This window comes from Mixophyes fleayi, chromosome 1 (assembly GCF_038048845.1).
Source record: "Mixophyes fleayi isolate aMixFle1 chromosome 1, aMixFle1.hap1, whole genome shotgun sequence".
Taxonomy (NCBI): Eukaryota; Metazoa; Chordata; class Amphibia; order Anura; family Limnodynastidae; genus Mixophyes; species Mixophyes fleayi.
In genome coordinates, this window is record NC_134402.1 from 138716722 (window position 1) to 138732055 (window position 15334).

General features: G+C 35.1%; 1 protein-coding gene across 5 annotated transcripts in view; it reads right to left on the reverse strand.

Annotated features, from left to right (window-relative positions):
• Positions 1 to 15334, reverse strand: part of NPNT (nephronectin) — a 92270-nt gene that overhangs the window by 24634 nt on the left and 52302 nt on the right. For 2 of the 5 annotated variants that reach the window (XM_075200874.1, XM_075200868.1), the window contains 7 exons: positions 11278 to 11370; positions 9156 to 9248; positions 6239 to 6358; positions 4855 to 4974; positions 4106 to 4240; positions 3455 to 3577; positions 1832 to 2482 (listed from right to left, as the gene is read on the reverse strand). In XM_075200874.1, the coding sequence (XP_075056975.1) occupies positions 1832 to 2482; positions 3455 to 3577; positions 4106 to 4240; positions 4855 to 4974; positions 6239 to 6358; positions 9156 to 9248; positions 11278 to 11370 (1335 nt within the window). The remainder of the gene's footprint in view (positions 1 to 1831; positions 2483 to 3454; positions 3578 to 4105; positions 4241 to 4854; positions 4975 to 6238; positions 6359 to 9155; positions 9249 to 11277; positions 11371 to 15334) is intronic. The other 3 variants (XM_075200887.1, XM_075200878.1, XM_075200881.1) reach the window with 2 other exon arrangements.

Genomic DNA, 15334 nt, shown 5'->3' on the forward strand with positions numbered 1-15334 from the left:
TTTGTTACAAAATTGCACAACTAAATGATTGCATGTGTTTCATGTTTTATTGTGTTATTTGGGAAAAACACCTTTATTGCAAATATTTATACCTTTAAAGGTCCCTATATAGGTGGGCCTGTCCTGTTCTCATGGCTTGGAGCGCATGTGGAGATGGCTGGGCACATCTGGACAGGGTTTGGGTTCAACAGGAGTGGAGCTTATTTTATCTCAATTTTACTTTCTAAAACGTTGTGAGGTATGTATTTTTGTTTTAGGTGCTTTACAGTTATTCTAGTGTGATATGTCAGACTATCCTACAGATATATCTTTTAAGTCATTTGCTGAGCTGCAATCCGGGATGAAAAGAGTCACATGGTTTTAACCAAATTTCTTTTGCAAAATTACCAACTAGAAGAGTGTTAAGAATGTTTAAATAGTGCATTTCTCTGTACTAACTTAGCATTATTTTTTCACAATAAAATCTCTACCTTATGTACATGGTAAATAGTTTACAGGTTGCATTTTATGCACACTTGTCCAAGTTTCAAAATGAGTACACATATTAATTTCTATATGTGTTGCTATCATAAAAAAGAAACATGGGATCCAAATGTGGCCAGAGAGCCAATCCCCAAAGTACCCACAAAGACCTGTGTCTACTACCACCTATATTATCTGTAATCCATCACTCATGGTCAGGTGGGCCTAACGTGAACCCATGGATAGTACTGTTCTATACTATTGACGGTCTTTCTCCATCACTAATCTAGGGTCAGATTAGATAGAATTAAGCATAATGTACATGGTAAAGAAAGCCAAATACTGAAGTTTAAATATCCTAGGAAAATATAAGCAATGTTTTCTTTTTCACAGCAAACTTTCAATCCCTAAAAAAATATATTTTTATGATGAATTTCAGGGTATCGATTTATTGATTGCTTTCCAGTATGTATAATCTAAGGTTAGTTGTCGTAGGACAAGAAGCCATAATAGTTAACTCTAGTGTTGAGAACGGAATGTCCTGTACAAAATAATGTGCATATTACACAGTCTAATATAGATTGTAACATTTATATATTATTAGTTGTTTTTAGAACTTTTATTTAAAGCATTTTCTTTTGGTCATAGTCTATCAAGTTTTACCCTGTAATGTTATGCAATTCAGAAATATTCTCTTTACTGCAGCCATCAATATTAATTAAATGAGATTGAATGGTTTGAGAATCAGTGTAGCTCAAGGCTGAATGAGAATGGCATTCCTGGTATGTACCAAGGGAAACTGGCAATCCACCAGATTCTGTTCTATTAACGGTCTATTTAAAAGTGGCTCTTCCCAATGCTCTAAACATCTGTCCTATCAAATTACTTCGCAGAATATTTTTTTGCTCAAACCCTAAGGGTCATTTATATACAAGCTTCCTCTGTTGGCAAGATACAATATCTATTAGAGTGCTTTCAACGGCTCCTCTGAAAATCCATGTAGGGGAGGGATATATGGGGCTATCAGTGAAACTCCAGTGATGTAGCTGGAGGTGGATCCCTTTCCAATGTAAAGCATTTTAAACAGAGAGGGAGAGGTGTTTAGATATACTGTGCAATATTATATAGGATTGTTGAAGAGCAGTTTTTGAAGAAAATGTAATGGGACATCAATTGGCTTGTGTAAAGAAGTGTATTTCAAACACTTGATTGAATCTTTACAAATGGAATGTAAACATTATGTTTTATTATGTAGTAGGAATTTCCATTTGCACTTCTTTTGGATATGCTATTATATGTTTTACAGAATAATATTTTCAGAAACTGCTGCATATAAACTCACCAAAATGGTATTGCTGAGAATACTTACTGAACACATCTCCCCGTTGTTTTCCAAAGTCTTCAATCCTGTTATTGTCTGGTAGTCTAGTTGAAAGCTGTGGGGGTGCTGTTGATATATGTATGACAGCGGTGGTTGGTGGTGGCCTTGTCACTGGTTGGGGTGGCTTTGTAATTGGTTGGGGTGGCCTAGTCACTGGCTGAAGAGGCCTTGTAGTTGGCTGGGGAGGCCTTGTTGCTGGCTGAGGAGGTCTTGTGGCTGGCTGGGGAGGTCTTGTCACTGGCTGGGGAGGTCTTGTTGCTGGCTGGGGAGGTCTTGTTGCTGGTTGAGGAGGTCTTGTTGCTGGCTGGGGAGGCCTTGTCGCTGGCTGAGGAGGCCTTGTTGCTGGCTGAGGAGGCCTGGTAAATGGTGGAGGCCTTGTTGCTCGCTTTGGTGTTATGGTATTGGGTGTTGGCCGTGTCACAGGTTGTGGCCTGGTTGTTGTCCTTGAATAAGGCTTTTCTGTAATAGAGGGTGAAGGAGGCCACTTAGGGTGTCTACCACCAATGTCTGGGATTCTGTTGCTGCTTCCTTCGCTACCCTTGAGTGTGCTGCCATTTCCCTTAATTATGTTTCTCATACTATCTTTACCTGGTAGAAAATTATGTGGACCGGATGGATCAATCATAACTCTGGGGATTACTGCAAGAGAAAACAAAACACAGTATTATACAATGTATATTTTGCTTTCTCTTACCTCACCAGCCCTATTCCCCAGTCTCTAATTATAAAATGTTTATTTATAAATTATTATAATTGTATAATATGTTTGATACATTTGTTTTGCTTTATGTTTCAAACATATGGTGGAATCCAGTTATTGAATTATTGAGTTAGAACAGTATATAACATTATTCTGTTTTTGTGGGTCAGAATTAAGACTAATGGAAGTGGTGGTATGGAAAATGTAAGTTAATGGAATTTATAGTTTTACAATGAAGGCAGTAGGAGAACTGCAGGTATGACATAACATCTTATACCGGCCCAATTTGACCAATATTTACAGCTAAAAATCTAGACAAATAACCTGAAATACTGCATGAACAATTGAAAAATGGACCCCCACTAGGTTCCTATGGAAATGACTCAAAATCATTGCACAGATTCAATAGAATCTGCATGAGCAGAACGTAACATTATTTTTTCAGAATGACCTATTATTAGAATATTGCATGATCATATATTTAAAATAAAATACACTGATAATGCATAAAACTAAGATACCAGTGGTAGTGTCATAAAGAAGGATATTTCTATTTGCCAATAGTTAATCAATTCCATTAATGAATATATTGAGGAATAAATTATACAAATGTCTTGAGCGCTAAAACACCATATGAACCTGATCTCATTTTAAGATATTTATTTTGAGAATTATCAATGATCCACATCAGATATGACTGTCCTCCCATTGAAGAACTACAGGCAGCAGCGTGATAGACATTGTAGTCCTCCCACAGTGAGAGCCACAGGTTACGCACCTTGCTCAGCTCTTATTCTAAACAAAAGTCACTGTCTGTGCCAGCTTACCCCTTAGTTCAGCACTAGCTCATCCATTATAGGGTAAATGGGATAACTTTACTTATAACACCATGAAAAGTACATAGAACATACGTGTGCAGTCTGCTCCGTTGCCCCGGTAGCCTTCATTGCATTTACACTTGTAAGATCCTGGCGTGTTGTAGCATCTTGCATAGTTACTGCACTGATACTGGCCAGTGTAGCATTCATCAATATCTATCAATAGAATGTAACAAGAAATAATACAGATGTATTACATTTGGAAGATAAATAGATAGATAAAAAACTACAAATTATCTATAATCTACAACAACATTGGTACTACCAACATGCTGTGCGCCAAAAGAATATAAATACCTGAATGGTTTCATTCATTTGCTCTAAGTGAATACTCCCTAAATGCATATTGCTGTCTGATACTGGTCTGATTTGTTACTAGGTCTTAGGGTTCCTAAAGCGCTTCCATTAAAACCCCACAAGCACAAGGATGTATAACAGTTAGTTCATGTTTTAATAATATTTAACAAATATTGCAATATAGTAAATATAATAAAAAAATAGAATAAATATAATATAAAAAATATATAACTATAAGATATTATAAATCTAATAAAGAAATGTAATCACTGTTGATATAATTGATTGTATTAAACTATCACCCTGATATATTTTTTTCTTACGTATTAACCTCATTAATACAAACAAAATCCCTATACAATGTAGCTTTACTCAGCCTATACTTACCAAAACACTGGTATTTTCCATGAGCATGCACTAGGTCATATCCAGGATTGCACTTGCAAATATAGCTTCCAAATGTGTTGACACATTTTCTAAACCTAGGACACACAGCTTTCCCTGTTGCACACTCATCAACATCTGGAGAAAAGACTTACACTTTAGTAACATGTCACGATTATCCGATACATACAGGCCTGAAATGTATTGTATGTTACTGTATAATATGTACTGTATACAGTGCCATTTATAAAAACAAAATGTTGTACCCATCCTTGTCATTAAAAACATAACTGGTACACTCTAGCTAGCTGAAAATAGACCTTTTATTTTTATACATATATAGCAACTGTACTATTGTAGGAAGCACCAAGCACTTGCACCATCACACTCTAAAGTTAGGTACTAAGGACTTATCTAAGGTCACAAGCTAGTAGTAGAAAAAGCATTAAGATCTCAGAACATTCCAATCAAGCCTTTAGCACCACAAGTTATAAATCTTATATGCATATGTATACAGTATGTCATTCACATTTTGTTTGACACAATTAAAAATATTTTAATGTGCACACCTGGAGAAAACATATATGATTAGCACTTTGCAACAAATCAGAGCAATGAGATTACTGAAAAGAAAAAGTTCCCCTTGGTTGCTGTGGAGCTACATTACTATCTAATTTCTTCCAGGGTACACAATGTTTTTCGTTTTGTTCTTTTTATCACAGCCTGTTGTATGGTTTGTATGTCTCACTTACCCACACAAGTTCTCCCATCTGGTCCTAGCTGCAAACCAGGAGAAGGACAGCGACACCGGACCTCTCCTTTCACTACATCGCAACCATATTGGCAATTTGCCATAGAGCAAGTATGTGCATCTAGCAGAAGATAGCAAACATATGTATGTTTCATATTATTATTAGTCGTAGCAGTAGTAGTTCAAGTAGTGGTTATAATACAGTAGTCATTGTTTCATATCTTTGCAGTTTTTGACCTTTGTTTCGTTCCACTTAAAGACTGTTATTGACCAGCATGGATCTACTTTATTTAACTTTTGAACCATTCACTTGCTTCACTATAAAGAAAAGTTTGTGTGTATGGAAATTATATGGAAAACATTGAAATCAATATGAAAGTAAAAAATTCATTTTTTGATCACATTAAATTAAAATTGTGAAAAAAAAAATATAAAGTTTAATTAAGCAACCTTGACAAATTAGGATTAATTGGTGGCTTAAAAAAATAATGATTATTGTTGCAGCTAATTAGGAATTCAAATTTGAATTCCAGCTACTTTTTTTTTTTTAAATTCCCCCTAAAAGTAAAGTGTTGTTGCCCCTCTAGAGCCATTTTGAAGGGCACTACATGTAAACAGGGCTTGCTGTGATTGTCTAGAGTAGACGATGCTGGTTGGACAAGCAGCATCTTGACAACCTGTACAAGCGAGTTTTAATGAAAGGACAAATCAACTCACCACTGACTCTTAAATTATAATTTAGAATAAATCTGTACTACAGATCTTGCACATATGCTTTGTTGATCAGCAAAAACATATCCTTAATTGTATGTGGAACATTTTGTTGAGTTACCGAATATTCCATATATTACAAATGGTCAGCATGGTGGCTTAGTGGTTAGCACTTCTGCCTCACAGCACTGGGGTCATGACTTCAATTCCCGATCATGGCCTTATCTGTGTGGAGTTTGTGTGTTCTCCTTGTGTTTGCGTGGGTTTCCTCCCACACTCCAAAAGCATACTGGTAGGTTTACTTTAATCTACTCTAACCCCTTGGAAAATATTTATGTGGACGTTCATGGAAAAAGCTACAAAATACCATACTAGAGAACGAGCAGTATTAATGTGTTAGGCCTGGATAGTGTATTTTCTATTTATAACTTTGCAGAATCCCGATTATTTCATAATCCTATTCTTTCTAAAATAGTTACCTTTTCAAATATACCAGCACAAATTATAGGGAACTGCATATGAGCAGCAGACACAACAAACCTGCTTGTACGATATAGAACATGAGACCAAGAAGAACAGAGGCCTGTGCTAGCACTCATACATTTCATTACATGGTCAGCCAGCAATGAGGGAATAACAATGTGAGATATTAATGTTGGGATGCACTGACATACTTGAACACGATCCATCGGGCATCATCATGTATCCATTCAGACAATAGCACTTGTAGCTTCCATACGTATTCATGCACCGGTATTTGCAAGGTCGAGGCTTCAGTCCACATTCATTCAGATCTACAGTGCATTTAGATGAAAAATAAATTAACCCACACGTTTGCTTTTGTAAATTTCTGAATGATTCTTTACGATTTTTTTTTATTTTTAACGGTTAGCAGCTTGGTTTACTGTGTATTAGTGTATCACCATAGCATAGAAATGTGTATACCCATATACTTATTATTTCTCAAAGTATTGATCACCACTATGTAAATAGCATGGATCCATTATCAAGCCCTCTTGTTTATTATAAAAAAAATAATGTGAATAGATCTTCACAATACATGTATAAGTCTACATACATTCATCAGCATGAATACTAATTATTACAATAGCATTTAGTCACACAATTAGTATGTGCAGCAGCAGTATCATAAAATATTGTGCTAATATGCTGCAATTATACCACACAAATCAGCTTTTGGCTACATAATAAATTCTCCATACCAGACTATTTATACAGGATTAAAGAATTTAAAAAAATTAAGGAAATTATAAACTATTTTCCCTTTCTTTCTTGCCTAGAAGTGTTGTTAGGGATTTATGGGTAAAACACAAGCAATGTAACTGGATTTTCTGCTCACAGCCAAGATCTATTAATGCACCTCAATCATCTATATGTTTGTGCCTCTTACTGTGTTCTGGATGACATAGTGCAGGGACAGATCTGATCCCTCTTACATTGACATGAATGCTCCAGAACACAGGTCACATGAACAAATGATGGGTAAAAATGTGAAAATAAGCCTTCTAGACAGCCATTATTATGCGTTTCCATAATAAATTACAGCTTAAATCATTTATGGCGTAAACAGTGAAGTGACCAGTTTACTATAAACACACTAAATAGTAAGCATATATTTACAGTATCTTCTGTTTTTTTAGCACTGTGAACAACGACACCATATTTCTTAAAAACAACATTTTAAAACTTTAGTGATGACATAACTACTGTAACAATAAATCACTCTGACATTTGCATTTGTAAACACTATACGCACCGTCTACAAGTGAACTAAATGAAAAATACAGTTTGGATATAAATATTGATATGTAAGATAACATACCATTGGCAAATTATTCATATGATACTGTTAAGTCTGGGAGTACCATTGTCTTGGACCTGAAGTACTGTAGATTTACCTAGTGATGACTTAGGCTGACTGTGATTGGTATATTAAACAATTTGGTTGTAAGCAGTTACTGGGTTGATTACCCTGCAAGATCCCCTGAAAATTACCCCTGGACCTAATCAAACCATGTAGAAATGCAGTCAGAAAGTTTTTCAGTCTACAGTCTACTTCATAAATTCGCCATCATGACCAAGAAAAGGTGTGTGTGCATTTATTGATTGAAAAATTCTATTGAGCTACTATGCTTTGTGCATCTTTTGTTTACCAAATGGATAGCGCAGTTGACAGTTCCAAAAGATTAAAATGACCACAGAATATAATGAAATAACATTACGTAATATATTTTCATAAAAATTGTAGTTTCCTTATTTTTTCCCACTTAGTGTGTGTATTTATAAATTCCTGCAAACTATGATGAATTTTAGAAATAAAATGACATATTAGAATGCATACAGAATAGTTTTAATTGCTTTGATTATCAGCATAGCCTGTAACAGTCAGTTGAATGATTTATAACTGTACTGGTACTTTACACTGAACAGTTGTGACTATGCATAGAGTGGTTGTATGATTTCCTAGGAACACCTGTTTATAAGCCAGACAGCAGCAACAATGGTATTTGACAAACAGTCTACCTCAATGACATGAAGATTCATCCAGAACTAAAGGTATTAAGAACTTTCAGGTATGTCGACATACTGTACATTACACATTATACAGATTAGCATGCTGCTTATAGGAAATGCAAAGAAAACAGCACTTAGAGAAGTTACTTTCACAAGGTCTGTTCAGTCGGGAGTCTGACATGTGCTTTATGTGAAGGAAGATGAAAACAAAAGCAGAGGCGCATACAATAAGTACACTGTTCATAAAGAAGAGCAGCTAACAGGAGAGAACATGAAGGGACAACGGCTACGCAATGTATATTACTATAGAAGATGTGGCAAAGTATGGGTTTCACTTTGTGCACTGAAACTTTTGCATTGTGCAAGTTACAGCATAGAAATGCCAATATTTTATTTAAAAAAAACTTATAATGTGTAATTTTTTTTTTCTAGGTCAGCCTCTGCCAGCCTCCTACATATCCAATCAACACCATGTATATGTAATGGTGTGCATGAGGATAAGGTCCTTCCCTGGCTTTAACTCATGAAATAATGTATAGTTGTGTTCAGCCCTGGTGTATAGCACATCGGGATTGATATACAACTCTGTACATTGTAAGTAATATACATTAATTTAGACTGTGTACTATATATGTATATGTAAATATCTTCCTATCTATATATAGATATATGAATATATATATATATATATATATTGATCTATAGAAATTATGACTAATCTATGTATAGTCTATACATATATTTGAATACATTAAAATCCAGCCTTTCACCTAAATGTATCTCTTAAGAAACTTGTCCCCTTATAGAAAATATGTGAAAAAGAATACGTGCTTTAGAAAAAAGGAATATAGAAAAGGCGACATTCTCATACAAAGAAGGTTCATGCCAAAACATGTTTGAATCGCATGCCTTAAGCTTGAGAAGCCTGGTTTCCGTGTCACAGCCATCAAGTCATCCCAACAAGGGGAAGCCTGCTGCAGAAAGGATCTGGTCATTCTTCTACAGCCATGCGCTGACAAGGAGAGCACTGGCGTAGGAGACAGTAGATATTCTCACCCCCTGGAGGGAACCCTGTCGTTGGAGCATCCACAGGATACAAAAGAGGCACTTCATGGTACCAGTCAGGCTGGATGGTCAACAGACTCTCATCTTCACATGTAGGGAGAAGATATGGTCAACAATTCTTTTCTTATAGATTGTGGAGTGTATTAGAATGTGAACACTGTACAACACAGGGGGGCTATTTCACTAACTTAGTAAAACAGCCCTCCTCAAAATAGCTTAAATAGTAAGCAAAACTTTTAGGGCACTGTATTTCTTGCCAGTAGTAAAAACAGTCTGTGTTACAACAGCTTTACCCCCAGAATAATTGTATAAAAAAGTGATAGTATTTCTAAGTTGTGGACATGAAATGATCTGGATAAACAAGGGACACATAAAGAACTTTGTGCTGCCGGTGAGTAAAAAAACAGATCCAAAATTATGTCAACGTGATATCTCAGGAGAAATGATTGTGGTGCATTTTGCTGTAATATTAGAAATCAATCGCTAAATATTCCATAGCATCTGCATGTAAAATTGTATCAACAGTAAACTTCAAGAAGACATCAGCAGCAAAACAAGTCAGAGCACAATAGTACATTGCCCAGCATACGTCTGGAAGTTTTCTCTGAATATACTTGATGCCCTCAATTCTCTAAATGTTTCCTTTTTGTTTTCAACCTGTTGATGACTGATTATTTCCTAGACATGTTCCCTAAGAATTTAACCCTTAGTTTAGCCACTGCAAAAAGCAATCACAGCAGTGACATTTATATGTTTATGGAGATTTTACACTCTAAGAACTGACTTGTTCGCAATATATCCTTAATTTGTATTAAGAAATAAGACTATTATCGGATTTATGATCAATGTGATAGTTTCTTTAATTGTCTCAGTTGCAGTAGAGAAGTTACTTTGGTGAAAATGGATATTGAAATTAACATATGTTGTCTTGTATACAGTCATTTCCTTTCTACCTTTACAAGAGCATAATTTCTGCACTAATAAACTAAAGATCATTGGAAATGTTTTCACAATAAAGAGAAAATAATTAAATGCTTTAGCTGTGTGTAACTAAATTACACTTCTTAAAACATAAAAATATATCTGCTTCCCATGGATTTCAATTCCATCCAAAATAATCTGATAATAGGCAGATCAAATGTCTCAAGTGATATTGTATAGCTGACATCATATTAAAAAGTGATCCCTGCTGTACAATGTACATCACACACTTCAAGGGCCTCCTACAATCTATTTTGCATTCATGTCCCGAGAACATCACACTTACTATAATATCTTGATGTACCATAGTTGGAATTTAAAAGCTGTAAAATCAATTTATAGCAAATGATGTGGGCCATAGCTGCTTACTTATATAGCCTAAAGTTACTTTGATGGAGCTAATGTTATCTTACACTGGTAGAGTTGATCAATCAGTTTACTGATTTTCCAACCAAACTGGCCTTTCTTTGTACTCTATGTGGTCATTCGAGCGATTGTTCTAAAACAGCAAAGTCAGATGGGATTTGATCAGGCATAAAGGAAAGTCAGGCCAATGCCCCAGAAATGGCCAGTGTACATGTGTGTTCAGATGCCTGTACAAGCACATCTGGAAATGTAGTCCTGCTCTTGTGTGGCTCATAGACTCGGTAGTTCACATATTGGGCAGAAGAGATTGGTTATGATGTGCCATACTGTGAAGAGAGTTATCCCCACTGTTGAGCTATTGTTCCTTGGGGAGTTAATTTTATTAGATGAACTCCTGGATGAAATGTATTGTTGGCCATTTTTGATAACCATAGTCCATTTGTATAACCTTGAAAACTGTGTATATCCATAGTGTTTACAATACAAATAATGCTTGTACTTTTTTGAAAGCTCATAGCATTTGGACAGTAAAGATAACAAGTAGCATTCTTTGAAAACAATAAATACTGTACTGTAAATTCCAATACTTTGTATTGGTTCTAGAATGGTTGGCTTAAGTTTTCTTATCATTTCAGTACAAATAAATTGAAAAATTGTACAAATGGTTTTCCTACGGCTCATGTAACAGTAATATGATAGTAATATGACAGACTTATGATAGCATCTAAGTTGACTGAGAATATAAACAGTAAATCAGTACTCATACCTTGATTGCAGGTTTTTCCAGTATATCCAGGGTGACATTTGCACTTGTTGGGACCAATACAATCCCCATGTTTACATCCTGGCTGGCAAATGGCTACAGAGACAGGAAATACAGATTACTTGCATTTATTAAAATGATACATTCTTTAAATCTTACATTGATATGGTCATGTTGATACAAATCAGAAGTTACCACCCAGAATCTGGATCTGTGTTTATATAGCACCCAGATTGTAATCTGTAGATACAGTGCTGGTTATACTTCCACTTCTCTGCAAGTGACCTAGACAGAAGTGATGTAGAAGTAGGTGCACCTCTTACAAAGCAGATACAACTCTGACCAAATTTGGATTGGAAGTGGATGTAGCCTGATTTTTCCAGGACCATACAGGTGTTCTCCACAGGAAATTGGTACTAAATAATGCTTATAAATCCTAGAATTCATATGGACTTGAGAAATGAGTTGTAATGGACACCTATGTTATTACAGTTAGCACCCAGTAAGGAAGCAAGAGATGTCTTTTATAGACTGGTCACCTGTCTGTAGGAAGTACATGTTTATTTATGTATCAGTAATAATGTAGCTTCCATTTGTATGTTTTTAGTTTTATTGGTTTATACATTTAAGATGAGTGAAATGTATCATTTCTGACTTGATACACGATGATTTTAACTTTTGAAACAAAAACTATTTAGATTTGTTCACTGTATATAATCATAAACAAAAACTGAGGCCTCTTTTACCTCTGAGCATTCAAACAATGCAGATAATAATGCAACAACAGGCGGATGTGCAAGACCTCAGTTGTGTACAATGAATGAGAAATTTAAGCCGTAGTCATTTTTGAAACACACATCATAAAAGTATATGTTAGAAATGTGGTAACTAAAATCACCAAAATGGGTTGTTCTGGTATTAGAGCTTAACTAAAAAGTGTTGTCCTTATCTTGATTTAATGAAGTATACCATGCATGTTACATTTTCCTGTCCTGTTATTGCTAGTCAATTGTTTTACTAGACTGCTAATGTATAGCTGATTCTTTATGTTAATTAAACTATTGGTGTACTACAAATTGCAAGACTATGCTTTGTCATGCGTACTATATAATATATGAACAGTGTAAGTATTCATAGCTCAGACGTTTTTCAGCGATAAACATTCCTACATTGTACACTCAATATTTTTATACATTATTTTATGTATAAGTAATGGTGTTTTTATGTATAGGAAAAACACAACTGAGACAGTGTGCGCTTATGTAGAGTGTGTGTATGTCCGTACAGAGTGTGTAGAGTGTGTATGTGTATATAGAGGTTAAGTACAGTGTGTGTGTATATATACATGGGCTGATACAGAGTGGGATGTTAAACAGGAGTACATTTAAAGAGCAGGATAACAAGCGTATGTATGTAATTTGAAATTGTTATAACAGCAACCTTGAGAATGCTATGGAAACATAACTACAGATCTGATAACCTGTCATGCTTAATATCAAACAATGAAAAAATGTGGTGGAGGGGGTGAGTTGATTGCAAATATACTCTACTTAATCTCTTTGTGACAATTTCCCTCCCTGTGTGCAGTTCAGCATGGGAGGCTAGATCCAAGGATTGATACATATTGGTTCATAGTTTGAGGTGTAAAGTTACCATTAAGATGTATATAGCTACAGATGTAACAAAAAGTACACTTATATGAAAGTGAAACTAGGATCACAGGCTAGAATACCCCAGACTCAGCCCACCTAGGGGTGAATGCTGAAACCTATGCAGTGATAAATGCTTATCGTTATACATAACCGTGCCAGAAAATGGCCATACTACCCTATCTAGTCTGCCTATTTAGCAAACTATTGATTTATTTTCAGAACAAGAATATTTTTATTCTAAACTTGTTTATACTGTAGTTCATTACAATATTATTTTCTACACAAAAATGCTTGTATACATGTCAAGAATAAGATACAGTTGTTCCCAAATAAAAGGGCATGACTAAGATTGTTCCCTTATGTGTTCACAGAAATTATTACAGCTTAAAGCAAACATTATCTTACTGTTAATGGAAAAATTGCCCAACACTAGCACTAACAAAGCTCTTTCAAATCTGATGACTTAGAAGGGCTTATTCTGCAACCTTACTGGCACATGGCCTACACAGAAATGAATTTCCTATAGGTAAGTTTAGCAAACAGCTTTACAATGAATATGATACTCCATCCAACAACACATTTACTGTATGTGTTTTATGCAAGCATTTCCTGAGTATAAGTAGCTCACCTGAACAGCTGGAGTGCCCACAATATTACTTGGCTTCTCTTAAGACTGTGTATAGTATTACTTCCCCATCAGTATACAGCTTCTAGTTCATAATGTCAGGTTTTTAGATTAGATGTCACAATGTGTAATGCAAAGATAGCACAACAAGTCTGCAGACATGACGTCTGCTAAGTCTGATATGCCAACTTTCATGTACTATCTGACTTTTTTTCTTTTACTACAAAAATGATTGGGAACATTGTTTATTCTAATGATGAATGCCAGTTAAAATAACTGTAAGATATTATTATCTGCTAATACAATGGTGACATTAATAAGAACAGGTGTGTGTAAATAATGCTCTGATTAAGGCACTGGAGAGCATTGCAGATTCTAAGTTTCCTACAATGCATTAGTATGCCAACATATAACATATATTAATAGTAATAAACATGCAAATTTCAATTATATAGGCCTAGAAGACCATATTTTTCAGGAGTCCCAGGAGTGGCTCTAATTGACAAGAGGGCACACATTACATATGCAGAAGCATCAGATCACCATGTGCTCAAATCATCAGCATAAAGCGTTTACATAGACCAAGTGGTAGTATAACCTTAGTATAACCTGTGATTGATTAGTCAAGCATAAACATTCAATTATGGGCTAATCTGCCACATAGACTGCACTCGCCCATATAAGGGCCACACGTTGCACGTTGCCCACCAGAAATTCTATTGTTTTAATGGTTTGCCTTCCTCCTTTAACACACAACGTTACACAAGAACTGTCTGCCGTATTTTGGCAAATATATTAACAACACGTATCATGAATAAAATATACACATTTTTTTTACTGAAAAGCTATGAACAACTGACACCCTAAAATTTACTTTTAATATGGTATATCCAACTAACTATAATTATAAATTTATAAATAAAAATGCATTTCATAAAAACAAATACACTACATTAATTTATGGTAACTATTAGCAGCTTTTGGCCACAATAGTGACACCTACATGCTATATTAAGGTACTACACAACATAAAATTGAAACTTTACATAGCTTGCAGGGAACAACAGATTTTCCTAAATAAGAACCTCATTGGATTAACAGTGAATTATCTCTCATTGATTGTTCAAAATATACAATATACACCATAGGTGCCAGCTCTTTGGGTGCTTGGGCCCCCTCAGTGTTTTTGCTGCCACTATCCATGTCTATGTATAGAATTTTTATTCATATAGGAAGTATTTCAGCACCCCCAATTATTTTAAAAAGTTGGCTTCTATCATACACACAATATTACAGCTTGAATATAGAAACAAGCTTGTATGTGAGGGAACTCCCTCCTAATTCTTTAAAATTCAATCCTCCCAACTGATAATAAGATGGCTTACAAATAGTTATTATTCATTTTTTACTGCTTTCTTGTGAAAATAAAGCATTTCTTAAACTGGGCAACATACAAAGTTCATTGAGGGGGATTATAGTGGAGTGCCTGTATAAACTAATCCAATTTAAGAATGTGGTATGCTTATTCATATTCATCATTTCATTTAGCACCAAAGAACATCACAGGTTGTAGAACATTCTTCTCCAACAGTATCTAGTTGTCTTTGTTATAATCCAGCTGACCTGAATAAAATTAGTTTGAAGATAGTAGACTATGTTTTCACATTTTCCACTTGGCAGGAAGCCAGCCAGCAATACAAGCTTTTTAAAAATAGTTTAATACATTATAGTCCCAGTTAATAGTTCTTCGGAAGACAGGACAGGAGATGTCTGAAGGTTTGTT